We start from the raw sequence: 22,999 nt of genomic DNA, 5'->3' as shown, positions 1-22,999 counted from the left end.
CTGTTGGAATAACCTTGAATTTGACCCAATAGATTTATTTAAAGGAAATCATTTATAAACTTCAATACTCAATTAGTGACAAAGTGGCGTGTGATCATAGCCGATCAAAGCATGTAGCCACACAATGGTGATGTGCAGAATCCGTGCCCCAAGTGCTGCATAAGGGGAGAAGGAGATCTCTCCACTTCTAGCAAAACCAGTAACCTTTCAATATAGGTAGAAACATAGGGAAAAGCAAGTCAGTCCTCCCAACCAAGAAAACCAGGAGTCACTGATTCTCCAGAACGTTCACTGCTGTCCTCCAGGCCAGAAAACTCTCCCCAAGGAACCAATCCAATCTGCCATCACTTTTTAAATTAAAGTCCCACTATCTGGCCAAGTTTAGAGAACACAGAGCCTTTAGAATGTAAAATGCTGAAAAAGACCAAAGACATGTTTAAAACCCAATATTTGTTGAGAGCTAGGATATCAAAATGCATTCTACCCAGACTGAAAAGGAAAATAAAATCCTTTTTTCAGATAATGTCTTTTTGCAGCTTTCACTCTCATTTCTACCTGCGTCTTCAGGGCTCACCTTTGTGTCATTAGCGCTGCCTCCACTACAACATTTCGGCAATTGAAGGCGGTTATTTGGAAGCCGAGTACAGGCACCACACACAGGGGCCAAGTTGAACTTCACAAATTGGAGAATCTGCCCTCTGTTGGTTTTCAATTGAGGAAATGGGATTTCATTACAAAGACAATGCCTGGAAAAGTGCTTGGGCAGGAACCGGCACTCCCCGTGTGGTGCCCCATCCATTCAAGGCTGCAGCTGTGAAGGGACTTGGGACTTTGCAATACAAATTAAAGGGATCTTTACAGAGAATTGTGTCTGCAGTTTACTTCTGGAAGGGTGCAGTGGAAACTGGCACCAGTGGTCTCCTGGGGAGGTGAAGGGAGTGTCAAGGGAGCAAAGGAGGGAAAGGAAGTCACTGTTTACAGTGTGCTTTTTTTTTTTAAGTTTATTTATTTATTTTGAGAGAGAAACAGTGAGCATGAGCAGGGGAGGGGCAGAGTGAGAGGGAAAGAGAGAATCCCAAGCAGTTTCCACACTGTCAGCACAGAGCCCCATGTAGGGCTTGAACTCAGGAACTATGAGATCATGACCTGAGCCCAAATCAAGAGTGGATGCCCAACTGACTGAACCACTCAGGCGGTGTCACCACCGCCCCTTTTCTTTAAGTCCACAGTGTGCTTTGAATTCTGAATTATGTACATGTATTACATACTCATAAAATAATAATTTAAAAAACAATGAATGATAGAAAACCCACTCCCCCCAAAAAAAGATTCTGTAAAACACCCAAGTTAGCAAGTCCCAGGTTTCTATCCTCTGACTTAAGCATCCTCTTGTCTGTATGGTCATGGGAGTCATAGAAGAAGAAAACACTCACATCTATAGTGGGAGCTTTAAATTCACTTCTGAACTCCCAACACTTACTTCCAACTACCAGGGGCTTCTCCAGGATGTCCACCCCTGGGCACCTCAAAGACAACATGCCCCAATCCCAAATTCTCCTCTTCTCTCCCTCCTTCCTTGCCCCTTCCTTGCCCTTTCCTTCCAAGCCTGATCCTGCTCTAATATTCTAAGCCATTTTTAGAAAAAAAAACTATCCATTCAGCTTCCCAGTCTAAAAACCTTAGTATTATCTTGAGGACCTTCTCCTCACCCTCATGGTCACCAAATATTGTTAATTCCATTGCGATGATACTTTTCAAATAGGTGACCTCCTGTCCTATCCCACTGACCTTTTCTAGATCAAGAACTTATAAACTATATTCCTTCACTGGAATGTGAGCTCCTGCTGGTTTTCCAACTTGTTCATTCTTTACACCTCCCCATCTCCCAGTCCCCATCATCTTTCTCAAATACAATTATCTGATCATGCTCAAGAACCTTGGATAACTCCCTGTTGCCTACAGAATTGTCCAAGTTTGACAAATGATCATTTACACTGCGAACTGGAAAAAAAAAAAATCCATCCTTAATACATACCCTATGCTCTGGCCACTCTGGTGTAACAAGCCTTGCTCACTTATGCCTCTTGTGAGTTTCCACAACTTTGCACTTGCTGTCTGCTTGACTTGAAAGCTTTCCCCTCCCTCCTCACCCTGCCTTGTACAAAAACATAAATTCTTATCCACCCTTCTAGACCCCCACTCAGTTTACACCCTCTCTGAAAAGCCTTTCAGGACTGCTTTATACACACCCTCATTATAGCCCTAACCACACTTGCATAATTATTTATGTTTCTATCTCCCCTGCCAGAATGTGAGCTGCTTTAAGAAACAGCTGCTATATTTTATTCATCTTTGAATCCACTGCACCTCCCTGCTAGCATTGCACATAAATGTTTGCTGAATGAATTGGCTGAAAGTACTTTGGTAAAAATGTAACACATTATCCCAAAATTTTATAGATCTCTGTGGCTAAAATCTCATTTCTTTGCCCTCTCTCTCTGCATACCTATTGGCACGCTATCACAGGTCTCACGAGGGCCAGTTATTCAAAAGGAACTAACAAAGTGCCTGCTATTTGTAAACAGGGCCATTTGTAAACCCTCTGGGCTAGATTTAGAGATTGCCTTTCTAACTCTGACAATGCTCCTTTGAGTGCTCACTCCACTATAAGAAGCATTTCTTTTCCAAATGTCTTGAGTCCTATAAGTAGTAACCTTTGTTTACCCTGAAAACACTTTCAGGGAAGCTGAAAGGAGCTTAGAAAGCAATGTAGTGACCCTGCTGGGACCTACCTGGTCAGTGAGCCGCCTGCCTGCTGAAGAGGAGGAGGGGAGCTTCAGAGGCTCAGCTCAAATCCCTGCCTATGTCCACCACCACCAGCTAGTCAACTGCTTCAACCTTCAAGGACTCTCTGCTCCACAGTGAAGATCAATGGCAGCCCATTAATCACAATATTATTCTAGTAAAACAGCATCATAGGCAAAGTGATAACCCCAGTGTCCTGAAGAACAATGGGTAACAAATGAGAGTAAGATTAGGGGTCGGTGCTTATTCAAGTGGAGCCCAAGGGGGCAGAGACCCAGTGACAACTCCCAGTCTTGGGCTCTTTGGCTCTTGCTCTTTTCTCTCTACCTGGAATATTCTACCAGGAAATATTTGGAAAGAAGAAAAGGAGGGGGCGCCTGGTGGCTCAGTCAGTTAAGTGTCCGACTCTTGATCTCAGCTCAGGTCATGATCTCACAGTTTATGGGTTTGAGCCCCACAGCAGGAGGCTCCCCACAGAGCCTGCCTGGGTTTGTCTCTCCCTCTCTCTGCCCCTCCCCCACTCGTACACACTCATGCTCATGTGCTCTCTCTCTCTCTCTCAAAATAAATAAACAAACCTAGGAGTGCCTGGGTGGCTCAGATTGTTAAACTGCAGATTCTTGACTTCAGCTCAGGTCATAATCTCACAGTTTATGAGTTTAAGCCCCACATAGGACTCTAAGCTCATAGCAAGCCCGCTTTGATGCCTGTCTCCCTCTCTCTGCTCCTCCTGCATGCTCTCTCTTTCTTTCTTTCTCTCTCTCAAAAATAAATAAATGTTAAGAAGAAAATTCCTAATAAATAAACTTTAAAAAAAAAAAGGAAATATTTGCATTCAGGTCTCTGTTTGAATGTCACTTCCCAAGAGGCTTTCCTGATGACTCAACCCAAAAGAGCAACATCCACTACAATTCATCTTCTCACCCTGTTTTATTTGTCTTTAAAGCACTTTTAGCACATCACAGCACTTGCACCCAATATCATATTACCTAGGTGTTTGTATGCTGACCATTGTCCTCTACCTCCACTCATTCATCCAAGAGAACAGGAACATTGTCTTTAGACAGGGACATTGTTCCTAGACAATCTAAGCACATAGTAATCTCCCAATAAGTGTTTTTTTTTAAAGAATAGAAAGAAATATTCAAGTAGTTTACAATTTCAGTAAAGATGTAAGACCCAAATTAAAAGGTTAAAATCTAGCATGGTTAAATACATGTAATAAGTGGATGATAAGGAAAGCAAATAACATTTGCTGAGGAAAAAGTGATTGTGCACAGGGATGGCAAGAGAATGTTTCCCAGAGATGAGATTTGTGTCTGCCTTGAAGGCAGTGGAAAATTCAGTAAGTTTAAGAAACCGTGCCAGTAGGAGCCAAGATGGCGGAACAGCATGGAAGCTTTTTGTGTTTTGCATCCATGAAATACAGTCAGACCAACACTAAACCATTCTGCACACCTAGAAAACTGACTGGAGGATTAACACAACAATCTGCACAACCTGAACCACAGAATTCAGCAGGTACGCAGCACAGAGAAGTGAACTTGGGGAGCGAGAGGCACAGGAAGGGAGGTGCTTTTGTGGTCGAAGAGAGGACAATGACTGGGGAGGGGGAGAGAATAAGGGAAAAGCACCCCTCCCCAAAAGCAGCTGGAGAGAAAGTAGAAAATTGGAAACAGCCTCAGAGACTAAATTAAAAAGGGAGAAAGGAGAAAGGAGAGGGTTTAAATTCCATCAAGACTATAAACAAGGGGAGTGCAAAGGCTGCAACTCCGCAGCTCAATACCTGGTGGTGCTCTGGTGGGAAGGGCGAATCCCCAGGAGCAGAGTGAAGTCCAGGAGGTTCTTGGGCCACATGGGGAAAAGCAGTTCCACTGCTGGAAGGACATTTGGTAGAGACTGTTGAAGCCACCTGGTCCCAGCAGACCCCAGAGAACGGCCACATTTGCTGTTGCTAGAACGAGGTCATTAAGGGTGAAGCCTGGTGCCAGATGTGTGTTGTGATTTTCCATAATCCCTGAAACGCTGCTGCAACACTATCTCGCGAACTTTTTGTGAGGCGGGCTGGCACCTGGCCGCAGTCTCGGGGCACCGGCAGCAGCAGGGCCCAGCGGACATTCCTGGGTGCAGCCGACATTCAGCCGTTGCTCATTCAGCCATTGCTCAGTGAGACCCTCCCGCAGAGGGGCGGAACGGGCCAAAGCCACAGTCCTTCGGAAGTAAGGGGCCGGGATAAACAGCCGCATCTGAGACAAAACTTGGGAGAGAGGTACTGCCTGGGGCCTGGTCACGGAGAGTAAAAAAGCAGGGAGTGAACGAGAGCTGAAGACAGAGGATGGGTGCGCGATTGCTGATGGGGAGAACAGACTGGGTAGCTGGGCGCCGCCATTTTTATCACTCCCACGCATGCGCATACGCACCTACGCACCTACGAGCTCTGCAACAATCCACCCCAGTAGGCTAGCAGTGCCATCTAATGGAGAGCAGAGCTGTTACACTGAGCCCCGCCCAACTGGGCCAACTTCACTCTTCAAGAACACAAGTCTCACCACCAGCTTAATTTATGGAGTATAAAGAGCTACATAGACTGCTTCTAGGGGAAAATGAAGCAGTTTCAGTCCTACTTCAATCTGCTAGCAGGCTCAATTTTCATTTTTCTTTTTCTCTTTTACAATTCTTTTCTTTTTCTTGAATACAGAAAGAGAAAAAAATCATTTTTATTTTCAATTTTTATTAAAAATATCTTTCTTTAATTTTTATTACTATATATTTTACTTTTGTGTAATTTTTTTTCAAATTCTACTTTACTTCCATCATTTATTTTAGTCTACTTCAGTGTACTCACCTTTTCAAATTTTCAAACAATTTCCTTTTTTTTCTCTTTTTCTTTTTTTTCGTTTCTTTTCTTTTTCTTGAATGCAGAAAGAGAAAAACTTCGTTTTTACTTTCAATGTCTATTAAAAATATTCTTATTTAATTTTTTATTTTACTTACTATATTTTTTGCTTTTATGTAAATTTTTTCAAATTCTATTTTACTTCCATCATTTTATTTTAGTCTACTACAGTGTGTTCACTCTTTGAAATTTTCAAACGATTTCTTTTTTCTCTTCTTTTTTTTAATCTCATTTATGTTTTTTGTTTCTTTTTTTCTTAAATACAGAAAATGAAAAAATTCATATTTATTTTTAATTTTTATTAAAAATATTTTTCTTTAATTTTTTTCTACTATATTCTTTACTTTTGTGTATATTTTCTCAAATTCTATTTTACCCTCATCATCTCATTTTAGTCTACTTCAGTGTATTCATTTTTTCAAATTCTCAAATGATTTCCTTTTTTTTTCTCCCCCCCCTTTTCTTTTTCTCTAATTTGTCGAACCACTTTCAACACCCAGACCAAAACACAGCTAGGATCTAGCATCATCTATTCAATTTGTGTGTGTGTGTGTATGTTTTTAATTTTTAATTTTAATATTTTTTAAATTTCAACTTTTTAATTTCAAATTTTCTATCTCATTAATTCCTTTTCTCCCTTCAAAATGACAAAATGAAGGACTTCACCTCAAAAGAAAGAGCACGAAGAAACGACAGCCAGGGATTTAACCAACACAGATACAAGCAAGATGTCTGAACCAGAATTTAGAATCACAATAATAAGAATACTAGCTGGGGGGGGGGGGTGGGAAATAGATTAGAATCCCTTTCTGCAGAGATGAAAGAAGTAAAAAATAGCCAGAATGAAATTAAAAATGCGATAACTGAGCTGCAATCACGGATGGATACTGCGACTGCAAAGATGGACAAGGTAGAACAAAGAATCAGCGATATAGAGGACAAACTTATAGAGAATAATGAAGCACCACAAAAGAGGGAGATTAAGGCAAAAGAGCACAATTTAAGAATTAGAGAAATCAGTGACTCATTAAAAAGGAACAACATCAGAATCATAGGGGTCCCCGAAGAGGAAGAGAGAGAAATAGGGGTAGAAGGGTTATGTGAGCAAATCACATGGTAGAAAACTTTCCTAACCTGGGGAAAGACACAGACATCAAAATCCATGAAGCACAGAGGACCCCCATTAGATTCAACAAAAACCAACCATCAACAAGGCATATCATAGTCAAATCCACAAAATACTCAGCAAGGAGAGAATCATGAAAGCAGCAAGGGAAAAACAGTCCTTAACCCAGAAGGGAAGACAGATAGGTTTGCAGCAGACCTATCCACAGAAACTTGGCAGGCCAGAAAGAAATGGCGGGATATATTCAGTGTGCTGAATCAGAAAAATTTGCAACCAAGAATTCTTTATCCAGCAAGGCTGTCATTCAAAATAAAGGAGAGATTAAAAGATTCCCAGACAAACAAAAATTAAAGGAGTTTGTGACCATTAAACCAGCCCCGCAAGAAATTTTAAGGGGGACTCTCTGAGAGGAGAAAAGATGAAAATATATATATATACCAAAAGCAACAAAAGATTAGAAAGGACCAGAGAACACCACCAGGAACTCCAACTCTACAAGCATCATAATGGCAATAAATTCATATCTTTCAGTACTCACTCTAAACGTCAATGGACTCAATGCTCCAATCAAAAGACACAGGGTAACAGAATGGATAAGAAAACAAGATCCATCTACATGCTGTTTACAAGAGACGCACTTGAGACCTAAAGACACCTTCAGATTGAAAATAAGGGGATGGAGAACTATCTATCATGCTAATGGTCAACAAAAGAAAGCCGTAGTAGCCACACTTACATCAGACCATATAGACTTTAAAATAAAAACTGTATCAAGAGATACAGAAGGGCATTATATCATAATCAAGGGGTCTATCCACCAAGAAGACCTAACAATTGTAAACATCTATGTGCCAAATGTGAGAGCACCTAAATATATAAATCAATTAATCACAAACATAAAGAAACTCATAAATATTAATACCACAATAGTAGGAGACTTCAACACCCCACTCATAGCAATGGACAGATCATCTAATCAAAAAATCAACAAAGAAACAATGGCTTTGAATGACACACTGGATCAGATGGCCTTAACAGATATATTCAGAACATTTCATCCTTAAGCAGCAGAATATACATTCTTCTCCAGTGCACATGGAATGTTCTCCAGAACAGACCATATACTGGGACACAAATCAGCCCTAAGTAAGTACAAAAGATCGAGATCATACCGTGCATATTTTCAGACCACAACGCTATGAAACTCAAAATCAACCACAAGAAAAAATTTGGAAAGGTAACAAATACTTGGAGACTGAAGAACATCCTACTAAAGAATGAATGGGCTAACCAAGCAGTTAAAGAGGAAATTAAAAAGTATATGGAAGTCAATGAAAATGATAACATCACAACCCAAAACCTCTGGGATGCAGCAAAGGCAGTCATAAGAGGAAAGTATATAGCAATCCAGGCCTTCCTAAAGAAGGAAGAAAGACCTCAGATACACAACCTAACCTTATGCCTTAAGGAGCTGGAAAAAGAACAGCAAATAAAACCTAAAAACAGCAGAAGACAGGAAATAATAAAGAGTAGAGCAAAAATTAATGCTATCGAAACCAAAAAAAAACAGTAGAACAGATCAATGAAACCAGAAGCTGGTTCTTTTAAAGAATTAACAAAATTGATAAACCTGTAGCCAGTTTGATCAAAAATAAAAAGGAAAGGACCCAAATAAATAAAATAAAAAATGAAAGAGGAGAGATCACAATCAACACAACAGAAACAAAAACAGTAATAAGAGAATATTATGAGCAACTATATGCCAATAAAATGGGTAATCTGGAAGAAATGGACAAATTCCTAGAAACATATACACTACCAAAACTGAAACAGGAAGAAACAGAAAATTTGAACGACCCATAACCAGTAAGGAAATCTAATTAGCAATCAAATATCTCCTAAAAAACAAGAGTCCAGGGCCAAATGGCTTTCCAGGTGAGTTCTACCAAACATTTAAGGAAGAGTTAACACCATTCTCTTGAAGCTGTTCCAAAAAATAGAAATGGAAGGAAAACTTCCAAACTCATTCTATGAAGCCAGCATTACCTCGATTCCAAAACCAGACAGACACCCCACTAAAAAGGAGAACTATAGACCAATTTCCCTGATGAACATGGATGCAAAAATCCTCAACAAGATATTACCCAACTGGCTCCAACAATACATTAAAAAAAAATTATTCACCATGACCAAGCAGGATTTATACCTGGGATGCAGGGCTGGTTCAGTATCCGCAAAACAACATGATTCATCACATCAATAAAAGAAAGGACAAGAACCATATGATCCTCTCAACAGATGCAGATAAAACATTTGACAAAATACAACATCCTTTCTTGATAAAAACCCTCAAGAAAGTAGGGATAGAAGGAGCATACCTAGAGATCATAAAAGCCATATATGAACAACCCAATGCTAATATCATCCTCAATGGGGAAAAACTGAGAGCTTTCCCCCCATGGTCAGGAACAAGACAGGGATGTCCACTCTCACCGCTGTTATTCGGCATAGTATTGGAAGTCTTAGCCTCTGCAATCAGACAACACAAAGAAACAAAAGGCATCCAAATCGGCCAGGAGGAGGTCAAACTTTCACTCTTCTCAGATGACATGTTACTGTATATGGAAAACCCTAAAGATTCCACCAAAAAACTGCTAGAATTGATTCATGAATTCAGCAAAGTTGCAGGATATAAAATCAATGCACAGAAATCGGTTGCATTCCTATACACCAACAATGAAGCGACAGAAAGAGAAATCAAGGAATCGATCCCATTTATAATTGCACCAAAAACCATAAAATACCTAGGAATAAATCTAACCAAAGAGGTGAAAAACCTATACACTGAAACCTATAGAAAGCTTATGAAAGAAATTGAAGAAGACACAAAAAAATGGAAAAAGATTCCATGCTCCTGGTTAGGAAGAACAAATATTGTTAAAATGTCAATACTACCCAAAGCAATCTACATATTCAATGCAATCCCTATCAAAGTAACACCAGCATTCTTCACAGAGCTAGAACAAATAATCCTAAAATTTGTATGGAACCAGAAAAGACCCCGAATAGCCAAAGCAATCTTGAAAAAGAAAACCAAAGCAGGAGGCATCACAATCCCAGACTTCAAGCTATACTACAAAGTTGTAATCATCAAGACAGTATGGTACTGGCACAAGAACAGACATTCAGATCAATGGAACAGAACAGAGAACCCAGAAATGGACCCACAAAAGTATGGCCAACTAATCTTTGACAAAGCAGGAAAGAATATCCAGTGGAATAAAGACAGTCTCTTCAGCAAGTGGTGCTGGACAGCAACATGGAGAAGAATGAACCTGGACCACTTCCTTACACCATACACAAAAATAAACTCAAAATGTATAAAAGGCCTCAATGTAAGACAGGAAGCCATAAAAATCCTCGAGGAGAAAGCAGGCAAAACCTCTTTGATCTTGGCCGCAGCAACTTCTTACTCAACACGTCTCCGGAGGCAAGGGAAACAAAAGCAAAAATGAACTACTAGGGCCTCATCAAAATAAAAAGCTTCTGCACAGCGAAGGTAGCAATCAGCAAAACTAAAAGGCAACTGACAGAATGGGAGAAAATATTTGCAAATGACATATCAGATATAGGGTTAGTATCCAAAATCCATAAAGAACTTATCAAACTCGGGGGCGCCTGGGTGGCGCAGTCGGTTAAGCGTCCGACTTCAGCCAGGTTACGATCTCGCGGTCCGGGAGTTCGAGCCCCGTGTCGGGCTCTGGGCTGATGGCTCAGAGCCTGGAGCCTGTTTCCGATTCTGTGTCTCCCTCTCTCTCTGCCCCTCGCCCGTTCATGCTCTGTCTCTCTCTGTCCCAAAAATAAATAAAAAACGTTGAAAAAAAAATTTAAAAAAAAAAAAAGAACTTATCAAACTCAACACCCAAAAAACAAATAATCCAGTGAAGAAATGGGCAAAAGACATGAACAGACACTTCTCCAAGGAAGACATCCAGATGGCCAATCAACACATGAAAAAATGTTCAACATCCCTCATCATCAGGGAAATACAAATCAAAACCACAATGAGATACCACCTCACACCAGTCAGAATGGCTAACATTAACAACTCAGGCAACAACAGATTTGGTGAGGATGTGGAGAAAGAGGATCTCTTTTGCATTGTTCGTGGCAATGCAAGCTGGTGCAGCCACTCTGGAAACAGTATGGAGGTTCCTCAAAAAAATAAAAATAAAACTACCCTACAACCCAGCAATTGCACTACTAGGAATTTATCCACGGGATACAGGTGTGCTATTTCGAAGAGACACATGCACCCCCATGTTTATAGCAGCACTATCAACAATAGCCAAAGTATGGAAAGAGCCCAAATGTCCATCGATGGATGAATGGATAAAGAAGATGTGGTATATATATATATATATACATATATATATATATACAATGGAGTATTACTCAGCAATCAAAAAGAATGAAATCTTGCCATTTGCAACTACATGGATGGAACTGGAGGGTATTATGCTATGTGAAATTAGAGAAAGACAAAAATCATATGATTTCACTCATATGAGGACTTTAAGAGAAAAAACAGATGAACATAAGGGAAGGGAAACAAAAATAATATAAAAACAGGGAGGGGCACAAAACAGAAGAGATTCATAAATATGGAGAACAAACTGAGGGTTGCTGGAGGGGTTGTGGGAGGGGGGATGGGCTAAATGGGTACGGGGCATTAAGGAATGTACTCCTGAAATCATTGTTTCACTATATGCTAACTAATTTGGATATAAATTTTAAAAAATAAATAATAAAATTTTTAAAAAAAGGAAAAAAGAAAATGTGCCACTGTTGGGGGCACCTGGATGGCTCAGTTGGATAAGCATTCGACTTCAGCTCAGGTCATGATCTCACAGCTCACGGGTCCAAGCCCCACATCGGGCTCTGTGTTGACAGCTTAGTCTGGAGCCTGCTTCAGATTCTGTGTCTCCCTTTTTCTCTGCCCGTGCAGTGCTTGCATTCTGTCTCTGTCTCTCTCTCGCTCTTAAAAATAAATAAACATTTAAAAATTAAAGAAAAAAAAAGAAAACAGGCCAGTGTTTCACACTGGGAGACTACAATCCATGTGTGATAAGGCCAAATTATGAACACATGAGAGTTCACAGCTTACCCAACCCTTGGCCACCCATTGTCTGAGAGAGAATAAAAGCCCCAAAGGTGGATTCTCTCAAAGAAAGCTGACAGAGTCAAAGAAGAATCATAAACCCCATATAAATCTAGAGGTGGTAGGTAGGACTGGAGGAGTGTTCAAGAAACTAAGACAGCAGGAAGAGCATAGTAAAAAGTTCTGAGTTTTGGGGGTGATGTGAAACACTGAAGGAGAAGGAATCAGTCATGAGAATTGTCATGATGTATGTGCATGAATTTCCTTAACATGGAAGAGCCTCCTCATGGGAAGAGACACGTGAGTCCCAGCTGTGTTAACGCTGACTTATCCCTTTGTGCCTGCATCTTCCTCTCAGTAAAAATGGAGATAATCATCTACATCATGGGATTGCTGTGAAGAGTAAATGAGTTGATGAGAGTAGCACCTGGCATGTTGGGATTATCCTTATTATTGGCATTTTGAGCCCTGCTCCTTTAAATGCAACATCGTCCTAATGGTCTATAGGGATAGTGGCTTTATAAAAATTATGCATGTTTTAAGGAGCAATATCACCAACAGCTGGGCCAAAGCCAAAGCCTCAGTGTTGGGATAACCTTAAAGAGACAAACCTAAGTGAGGATACGGAGATCCCACATACCTAGCTGAGGAATTTGGTTCTTTGAACGAGCACTTGGCTCGCTGGCTAGACCGACACGATTACTTCGGAGATCAAAGAGGGCCTAAGTCACTTCCAAGTACAGTGAGCACTGACCACTTGACAGTGTGGTGGTCTTCATCCAGCCTAGGCATCCAATGTGGGTACTCACGGTTCTGGGGTGTAGAGAGGGTCCGAGCCATGCCGGACGTACTGAGTGCAATGGAACACTCTGTAGGCCAGTCCTGCCAGAAAGTCTCGCGGACTCAGGTATCCAGCCACCGGCCTCACCGTGAAGCCTGATCTTTCTAAAATGGCAACAGAAAGAACCAACTAAGTATTAACTTGGCAAGGTTTGAGGGCCCAAGCAGGGTGTCCTATTATTTATAAGGAGGTTCTAGAAACAAAGTAATCAAGGTCTTAAAACTCTTGACAACTGAATGACGTATATGGTTAATAGCTATCATGTTTGTGGTTTCTGATTACTAAAATATACTCCCAAATGATGGTTTCCAGGGGAACAAGGCATTTATTAAAATGGGGGGAAAAAGTGAAAAAATTTTGAAAGATTTAAATTCAGAAGCTAAATTAGGATAAGAAAGCTCAAATTCACAGGACAAGTGATGCTTACCACGTATTACCTGGTATGTTTCTAAAAGACACACGCCCCCAGGTGGGGATCCATTCTGCCTGTATGTGTTCAGTTAACACACGGTAAATTCACCCCCTTCGCTAGCCTTGTGGAATCAGTTCACACTACAGCTTTCTATCATCAATACCACCTAACTCCTTCATTCCACATTGCTGTTTTCTATGATATTATGAAAACAATCATATTAATTTCTGTAATTTGAAGAGATACACTAAAGCTCTACATGTCTATTGGTTTATGGTAAGAGGAAACAAAATAAGTGGAATACAATGCAATCTATGAAACTGCCCTATCCTGCTAACTCAATTAGGCCGTGGGTCATCAGTGTTCTCAGTTTAAGCACTACCTAATGCTTGCTTTTCATGAAGGCCCAGGAAATTTACAACAGGAGAACTACTCTTATCTCTGACACCAGCTTTGTAAAGCCTCCCATTCTGAAAACCTCATCTCATTAGGAGAGCGTCTCAGAATGGCTAGAATGGTTTTAAAAGGCAAGAACCAATTAAGCTTATAAAACAAGTTCATCCTGGGATTTCTGGTATCTACATGAAAATATTCCTGTTCTCAGGCCTCCTCAGACCCATAATTCTAACAATAATATGTTCATTCCAAAAGCTTTTCCTTTGGATTTTTCCCTAGAGAATATCAAAAACTTAAGTCGATTTTCTTCTTCTTCTTTTCTATGCAATGAAACCGGTATATCCCACATGTAGGACCTGTGTGGGGGTGCACAGAGGATTGGTCCTTTTCTGAATAGTTATGTATCTTATTTTTATATAATTTTTAAAAATATGTGACTAACATATCATCAAGAACTTTGAATTTGTGGATATCATTGCTTATAAAGTTTCCTTTTTAAATAAATTAGGTATTTATGGGGGCGCCTGGGTGGCTCAGTCAGTTGAGCATCTGACTTCGGCTCAGGTCATGATCTCACAACTCGTGAGTTTGAGCCCCGCGTCAGGCCCTGTGCTGACAGCTCAGAGCCTGGGGCCTGCTTCGGATTCTGTGCCTCCCTCTCTCTCTGCCCAACCCACTCGCATTCTGTCTCTGTCTCTCTCTAAAATAAACATTAAAAATAATTTTAAATAAATTAGGTATTTAAAAGTGAGTCAGTTAACAGACAAATACCACATACACTTACATTATGCTTGCTAGGTGCCAATGAATGGTGCAGACTGAGCTCCCAGTGTCGGGTTGGTAAGGGTTGTGAAAATAACAGCAAGAACAAGAGCAATAATAAATAACTAAGACGCTGCTGTGCTTAACGTATATCAGGAAATAACTATAGGGCTTCTAGGTATAGTGGTTATTTCCTTTCCCAGCCACCTTGCGAGGTAGATTAAAATTGTGATCTCCATTTCCAGAGAAGAAACTGAGGCACAGAGAGGTTAGGATAACTCATTGAGGTTACCCAGCCAAGAACTCAGCCCAGGAATTCTGCAGCCAGATTCTGTGCTATACCACACGGCCTCTCATCAAAATATTAAGTTGGGAGACAGATGTGGCAAAAATTATGGGATGGTATTCTAATTACTGGAGTCTGAGAAACAACGTGGTAAAAAGCAATTCCCGTAGATGAGCCATCAAGCCCATGGTAAATCTATAATACGCACATAACTCTGTGGGAAACAAAGAGGGACATGCCAGAGGCAAGGCCGTTAGGGAGAATATAATCCAGTTAAACAACAGCCTAAGACATTATGTAATTAGGCACTAATTAAGTGATACTGATTAGTGGTTCTCAGTCTCTTTGTCTTAGTACCCAATATCATGGGTGGTGTTCACACATGGGGCTCTCCCATTGCACTAGGTGTGGTTCTCAGGGTACCTGCTCTCAGACCATGCCTGTCTCTCTCCCGATACACACATGATCTACAAAGAAATCCGAGAGGGAAAGGTCATGGTGACTGTTATGCTCAGGATTCATGGAGGTGGCAGGACTTACTCTGAGTCTTGAAGAATAGGTAGAATTTGATAGGTAGAGGAGGAATGAGTTTTCTAGCAAGAGACAGAACGTGAGCAAGGGTATGGAGAGCCCACAGGTAGAACACAGGGTGTGTGCAGCATGGTTGTCACAGGAGACAATCTTGGCCTTGAATTGAGGCTGAGCCGTTCAGAACTTGATTATATAAACCAGAGATCAGCACAGCATGGCCTATAGTCCAAATCCAGCTTGTTTTTCTATACCCCATGAGCTAAGAATAATTTTTACATTTTTTTTTACTGGTCACATTTAAAAGGTTATCTAAGTACCTATATAATGGCCTCCATTTTGCCTCTTGGCCAACAAAAACTAAAATATTTACTATCTGGGCCTTCACAGAAAAAAAAAAATCCAGCCCCAGTAACATCAAAGGGGAGCCACTGATAGCTTCTGAGCAGAGATGCCAGGAAGGAAGTAATGTCTTAGGAAGCTTCATCTGGAAGCAGTGGACAAGAGGGTAGAGGGGAGAAGATACAGACATCAAGTCTGTAAAATAGGGACCTCAATTTGGGTGGTGACAGTGGGATGGAAAGAAAAGAGCAGGTTCATGATGGTGCCAAAGCTAGACGTGGCAATACCTGGAGACTGCGGTAAACTAAATAATAGCCCTCCAAAGATGTCCACATGCCCTAATGTTCTGAACCTGCAAATATGCGGCAAAATGGACTTTGCAGGGGTGATTAGGTTAAGAATTTTCAGATGGGGAGATTATCCTGGATGACTCAGGTGGGTCTGATATAATAACAAGGGTCCTTACAAGAAGGACAGAGGAGGGTCAGAGTTAGAGAAGGAGATGTGACAAAGGACCGAAGAAGTTGGAATGGTGTAAGGAAAAGGCCAGGGGCCAAGGAATGCAGGTGGACTCGAGAAGCTGAAAAGGCAAGGAAATAGAAGCCTCCAGAAAGAATGCAGCCCTGCCAAGACCTTGATTTTAGACTTCTCACCTCCATCACTGTGAGGTAATGCAGTCACTATATCTGTGGTGACGTGTTACAGCAACGATAGGAAACAAGTAACCAAGACCATTTACACAGCTGGGAGGGTGGGTAGGAAGTCAGGGAAGGGGTCCTTAGAAGTGGGCCTAGTGAGTCTAGAGAATAAAGTATCACCGATAGGGGCGCCTGGTTGGCTTAGTCGGTTAAGCGTCCAACTTCAGCTCAGGTGATGATCTCACACTCCGTGAGTTCAAGCCCCGCGTCAGGCTATGTGCTGACAGCTCAGAGCCTGCAGCCTGCTTCGGATTCTGTGACTCCTACTCTCTCTGCCCCTCTGCCTCTCACTCTGTCTCTCTCTCTCTCAAAAATAAACAAACATTAACAAAATTAAAAAAATAATAAAGTATCACCGATAGAAAGGGTAGGCAAGCAAGGAAGTGAGTCCCAGGAGAGGAGGAGGACAACAAGGCTTCTGCTTTTACCACTGCTGCGATGGAAACAGGGGGAGAGGAAAGAACAGAGAACCCAGAGACTCAACCCCAGTGAAGCTCAGAGGACGGAGTGCAGCCACATGAAACCCCACCCCCATTGGCCACGCCCAGAAACTCTCCCAGTTGCTGTCCCAGGAGGGGCAGGGAGGAGAGCGACCACACAGAGGACATGAACTTGAGGTATCACTTGTTCCTTCCCATATCTGCCATGACTATGGTCCCTGGCACATAATTTATTCATATAAAAATTGCTTTGATTAATTGACTGGTTTCCCCCAAAGGAAAGTCACTAGTGTTCAAGATCACCCATGATACTTCTTCATGCAGTACATAATTTTTAACAAAGCAAATAAAATGTCACCTTTGAGGCCAATCTATCCCTATGTAGCCCCACAGAGTAGTTCCTGGATCAGAAAATCTCAAAGCTGAACTTGCAAACATCCTTTGGGGTTTACCACATAAACAGCCAACCATGAGAGAGCCCACCGCGCCCCTGAGTGGCATGAACAGCTGAGTCCCTCTCCCTGCCCATGGTCCCTGCTCTGCTTTCAGCAGGTGGTCCCAGATATCACTGCTTCCGTGCTCTCCTTTTTTTATTTTTTTTTTAACGTTTATTTATTTTTGAGACAGAGAGAGACAGAGCATGAACAGGGGAGGGTCACAGAGGGGGAGACACAGAATCTGAAACAGGCTCCAGGCTCTGAGCCGTCAGCACAGAGCCCGACGTGGGGCTCGAACTCACAAACCACGAGATCATGACCTCAGCCCAAGTCGGCCGCTTAACTGACTGAGCCACCCAGGCGCCACCGTGCTCTCCTTTTTAAATCAAAGGGAGTTTGTCCTTTTTTGTAAAAAGGGCCATTGCTGCAATGTGTGTCCTTGGAGGACAAACAAGGATGTTGGCTGGGAAGAGAAGAGACAGCCTGTGTGAAGTCTTACCTTTGAGAAACACGGACACATCTTCAAGTTGAGGCACATTGTCCTCCCGGTAGCCACAGTGTTTAGTCAGCAGAGGGAAGTTTTTCAAATACTCCCGGCAAGCATGAGTGGGATACAGTTTGGAGAGCTCTCGGAACACAACGCCCCATGTTTTTGTTTCTTCCTCCGTGTACTCCACCCTGGGAATGGGCTGGCCACTGGGAAAGAGAGAAGACCGAAGAATGAATCTAGCTCTGTAACTGAGTTAAATGTATTCTCACTTCATACCTACCATTATATTTTTTTAATTTTATTTATTTATTTTTTAAACATTTATTTATTTTTGAGAGACAGAGATAGAGCATGAGCAGGGGAGGGGCAGAGAGAGAGGGAGACACAGAATCCGAAGCAGGCTCCAGGCTCTGAGCTATCAGCATTAGAGTCCGATGCAGGGCTTGAACTCAGGAGCTGTAAGATCATGACCTGAGCCGAAGTCAGACACCTAACCGACAGAGCTACCCAAATGCCCCAAGAATTATTTTTTTAAGTAAATTCTAACCTTCTAAATCTGTGTATTTGGACTCCTATATAAATGATTTGATTAAGTTATATCTTCACACATCCTTATGGAAACTGGATAAGATATATGTTCTTACACTGAGATCAATAACTAGTAAGAGTTCTGCGTTGGGAGAAACTGATTTAGGTACAAAGCTGTGCTCTGGAAGCCTATCCTGCAATCACCTAACAGTGGCAATAAATGGATGTTTTCTCTAGAAAATGAAATTGCCTGTGGGTTCTCTTTCCCTTGTGGGAAAATCACCCTAATCTCTGAGTGTAATTTTGAGATTGTTTTGTTTAGTGAATAAAACGTCTGGGAAATGCTAAAAAAAAAAAAAAAAAACAAAAACAAAAAAAACTATAGTGAATTCTTGGGGTGTCTGGCTGGCTCAGTCAGTAGAGCATGTGACTCTTGGTCTTGGAGTTGTGATTTTGAACCCTACACCGGGTGTGGAGATTCCTTAAAAATAAAATCTTAAAAAAAAAAACTATACTAAATTCTAAAGTGAGAGTTTTACAAACTTCCCAAGAGGGCCATTCATTACACGTCATGTTGGTAGGTTCATACGTTAAGCTTTCTCACTTTAGTAGAGGGGGTCAGCAAACTTCTTCTGCAAAAGTCCACAAAGTAAATATTTTTTTAATGGTTATTGTTTATTTTTGAGAGAAAGAGAAAGAGACAAACAGCCAGAGCATGAGCAGGGGAGAGGCAGAAAGAGAGGGAGACACGGAATCCAAAGTAAGTTCCTGTCTCTGAGCTGTCTGCCCAGAGCCTGATGTGTGACTTGAACTCATGATCTATGAGATCATGACCTGAGCCTAAGTCAGATGCTCAACTGACTGAGTCACCCAGGCGCCCCATATGAAATAAATATTTTAAACTTGTGTGCCATACGGTCTCTGTCAGAACTGTTCAAGTCTGCCATTGTATCCCAAAGACAGCCAGAGACAATATGTAAACAAATGAACATAGTTGAATCCTAATCAAACTTTCATTACAAGACCAGACAGCTGGCTGGAGTTGACCTACAAGCAGTAGTGCTGATGCCTGGATTAGAATATCAAGAGGTGACTCAGGACTGGAACGGGCACCGAGAGCTTCCTGGAGGAGGCTAAGCCTTGTCCCAGGGAGGATTTGTGAGTTCCTGGACAGAAGGGTAAGGGGGAATTGCTGTTCTAACGGTAGCCAGTAGCCATGAGCAGGAAACAGAGCTCCTGAGGCAGCCTGGGACCAGTAGAAAGAGGAGAGTATGGAAATGTGACTTTACAAAGCTATTGTTTGATAGACCAGAATCCAAATTTAGCCTCTGATGAAGATACCTATTTTAAACGTGAATTAGGGTTTAAGAAAACCTCTCATGACATACTCAACAGCCACCTGCAGCACCCCTCCCTCCCCGCCCCCCTCCCACTGCCCACCTTGGCCACTCAGTCAGAAGTTCTGGTACTGCAGTCAGCACATATATGCACACAACATATGGAAGTCCAAATACATACACATCAAACTAGGAATTCTACCGCTGCCATCTACATAACCCAGCCTGCAGCAGGCAGCCACCACAGGAACCCAACCAGGCAGCGAATTGCCACTCAGGGTTGCAGCAGCTGCAGGGCGCCTTCAACAAGCTGGGACCACCAGGAGTACCCCTTGAGGAAGCAAAAAAAGGGAAGGAGACAATTACAAGATCAGGCTAACAAACAGATCCAGCAACCATTCTGTATACTTCAGTGCATTCCTGCCAAAATGCTTTCTGTTTAGGGGCGCCTGGGTGGCGCAGTCGGTTAAGCGTCCGACTTCAGCCAGGTCATGATCTCGCGGTCTGTGAGTTCGAGCCCCGCGTCGGGCTCTGGGCTGATGGCTCAGAGCCTGGAGCCTGTTTCTGATTCTGTGTCTCCCTCTCTCTCTGCCCCTCCCCCGTTCATGCTCTGTCTCTCTCTGTCCCAAAAATAAATAAACGTTGAAAAAATTTTTTAAAAAAATGCTTTCTGTTTAAATGTTAGGTCCAAATGTGGTTCCTACTGCCCCAAATAATTTCTATTTAAAAAAATATTAACTGCAGTACATGAGGGAAAACACACGTAAGAAAGAACAAGAAATTAGCATTTGCTTTCTCTAAGTACCAAGACTGGGGCTTATGCAAACCAAATTAGAACAAGATTAGCCTTGTTTAAATTTGGCTGTTGATAACAAATAAAAAATTACAACCTGGCAAATATTTGCGGAGAAGATCAAGACTGCTAAGACTTAGCATCTATGATAAGTTTAGAATGAAAGCTTGAAATGGAAAGGTAAAAATAGAAAGGATGTGATGAAATAAATATACAAACGGTCTGCCTCTGGTTCCAGAAAATTCGACGAAATCTATTTGAGTCAGGTAAGCCAATAAAACTAATAAGAGCTGTGCACAATCAGAAGTTAGGAGAGCGATGAGGCTGAAACAATAAATGAAATATTGAGAAGCCATTTGAAAAGAATCGTTAGGTCAAACTTTTCCCTTCGATACTAATCTGCAAACCTTTCAAAGGGGAGCTGAATGTAGCCCACAGCAAACAGCAGAAGGAAAGCAGGTGGAGGGAGAATGGGAACAAAGAGTTTTACAGATCTGTTACTGAGTAACGAATCTCCAGGGTCAGTCTTGGGTATATGGAGAGTCTTGTACATTTTCATTTGTGTCCCCTGTCTGTCCTGCCTGGGTGGCTAATTAGCCTACTCCCTGAGTTCTTGGCTGCCTGTATGGCTGCTACTCCAATGGCAGGTAAGGCTGACCCTGATCGTATTGAGACACCTCATTCCACTGTAGTCCCTACCCCCCCCCCCCAGGTAACTAGGTAAATGTTTTAAAAAATTTCTGACGTTTATTCATTTTTTGATAGAGACAGAGTGTGAGCGGGGGAGGGGCAGAGAGAGAGGGAGACACAGAATCTGAAGCAGGGTCTAGGCTCTGAGCTGTCAGCACAGAGTCTAGCATGGGGCTTGAACTCACAGACCATGAGATCATGACCTGAGCTGAAGTCGGATGCTTCACTGCCTGAGCCACCCAGATGCCCCTCTAGGTAAATGTTTAAAAGCCAACAGCATCACAAAGCAAATCCTAATTTGATCCATTTAATTTCTATCATTAATATTCAAAATACCAATATCCAAGCAAAAACAAGAAATTTCCTATTTTTCTCTGTAGTTAATAGAGTATATAATTAAACCCCATCCTTGAAGGCTCACTATGGGCCAGACACTTTTTTAAGGTTAAGTGATTTTTTTATTAATTAGTCCACTTGAGTCTCACAACAACTCTGTGTCATAGACACTATTATTATCCCCATTTACAGGTGAGGAAATTGAGGCTCAGAGAGATTAGGCTATTTGTCCTAAAATCATGGAGCCAGGCTTAAAACCCAGTCAGTCTGGCTCAAGATTGTCTGTAGTCTTAATTAATTGGTATACACCAATGAAATAAAAAATTTATTCCAGATACCAATTTGTTTTCATGTACCAAACTGAAATAAGACTTATAGGTATGTATATTTATATATAGAAAAGCTACTATACAATCATATGTAATAATGGTCCTTCATTTTTTATAGGTCACGTAAAGTATGTCCATATTTATTCACTTATTTAACCCTTTCAGTATGACTGGAGATACTGCTTAGAGCACTAGGAAAGCATATATGGTTTTAAAACTTTGAAATTTGACATTTGGAAAAATTAAAACTGTAGTCATGGGGAAAACAGAATGCCTTGCCCTTCTTTGCCCTTGTCATGGATTAATGTATTTTTGTGTGTGAATTATATATGAAAAGGATGACAGGAGGGTGTTCTGATCTTTTTAGGGCCTATGTTATATACCCATAATCATTTCATATCTATCTATGGGTACACATTCTAATGTATATGTAACAGGTATCATATTTCAGCATCCTTAATCTCTTCTCTGGCCCAAAACTAAAGTCACTTAAGTACTTCACATTCTAGAGGAAGCCCCTAGCAGCTGGAGCTGGCCAGCCCCTTGCAGGGCTTATTAAAAGGCAGCAGAAATGGTCCTACTGCTAAAAAAGTTCTCTCAGGGGTGCCTGGCTGCCTGGCTGCCTGGCTGGCTGGATAGAACACGCAACTCTTGATCTCGGGGCTGTGAGTTCGAGCCCCACGTTGAGTGTAGAGATTACTTCAAAATAAAATCTTTAAAAAAAAAAGTTATCTTATACCATCCTTCCCGCTTCACCCCCAAACCTCACCCACCAGTCTAACAGGATATAAGAGATGTGCAGGATTGTGGGGAAGGCCAGCCTTTGAGGAAAAGGCAGGTTCTTTCCCCTTACCCAAGTGAGGAGGGTAGGCTGTGCGCATACATGTCAAACATTTAGAGGGACCGCCCACAAGAAGTGGGGCCTGGCATCTCATTTCCCAGCTGGACCCTGGCAGAGCAGCAGGACCATGGGACCCCCCCCCCCGGTGTGGCCACCAGTGGAGAAGCAGAGGACAGTAGGGTATCTGGAAGCTAGGAGTAGAGTACTCTATGGGAAAGAAGAGGGGCCCTTTGACATGTGTCCTCTGAAATTGGAAGTTCACAGGAACGTGGAGCCAGATGCCCAGCAAAATCTAGAGATTTTGGTGGAATCCAATGCGATGTGCCTGGGAGGAAAATGCAGAGGCCTCACCCCCTCTAATTCTGCTCAGTCCTCAGGAGGCAGAAGTGGCTCCCAACACTCCTGCTTTGTGAGGGGGTTCATTTCCAAGCTCTGGTGCACACAACCTGGAGAAGGGGTTGGTGGTGTGGTCACTGACAAGGCCAAGAGGATGCAGGGCACATGTCTGTAAGGATGGAGGTGGGG

General features: G+C 41.9%; 1 protein-coding gene across 1 annotated transcript in view; it reads right to left on the bottom strand.

The window, feature by feature from the left end:
- The window catches only part of TPH2 (tryptophan hydroxylase 2), a 103,935-nt gene that overhangs the window by 53,490 nt on the left and 27,446 nt on the right, over positions 1-22,999 (bottom strand). The window contains exons 6-7 of the mRNA XM_043565047.1: positions 17,630-17,826; positions 12,798-12,933 (exon numbers count right to left, since the gene is read on the bottom strand). Coding sequence (XP_043420982.1) covers positions 12,798-12,933; positions 17,630-17,826 — 333 coding nt within the window. The remainder of the gene's footprint in view (positions 1-12,797; positions 12,934-17,629; positions 17,827-22,999) is intronic.

The sequence above is a fragment of the Prionailurus bengalensis genome, chromosome B4, assembly GCF_016509475.1.
Source record: "Prionailurus bengalensis isolate Pbe53 chromosome B4, Fcat_Pben_1.1_paternal_pri, whole genome shotgun sequence".
NCBI lineage: Eukaryota > Metazoa > Chordata > Mammalia > Carnivora > Felidae > Prionailurus > Prionailurus bengalensis.
The sequence above is the reverse complement of the archived record's forward strand: the minus strand, read 5'-3'. Positions and strand labels throughout refer to the sequence as shown.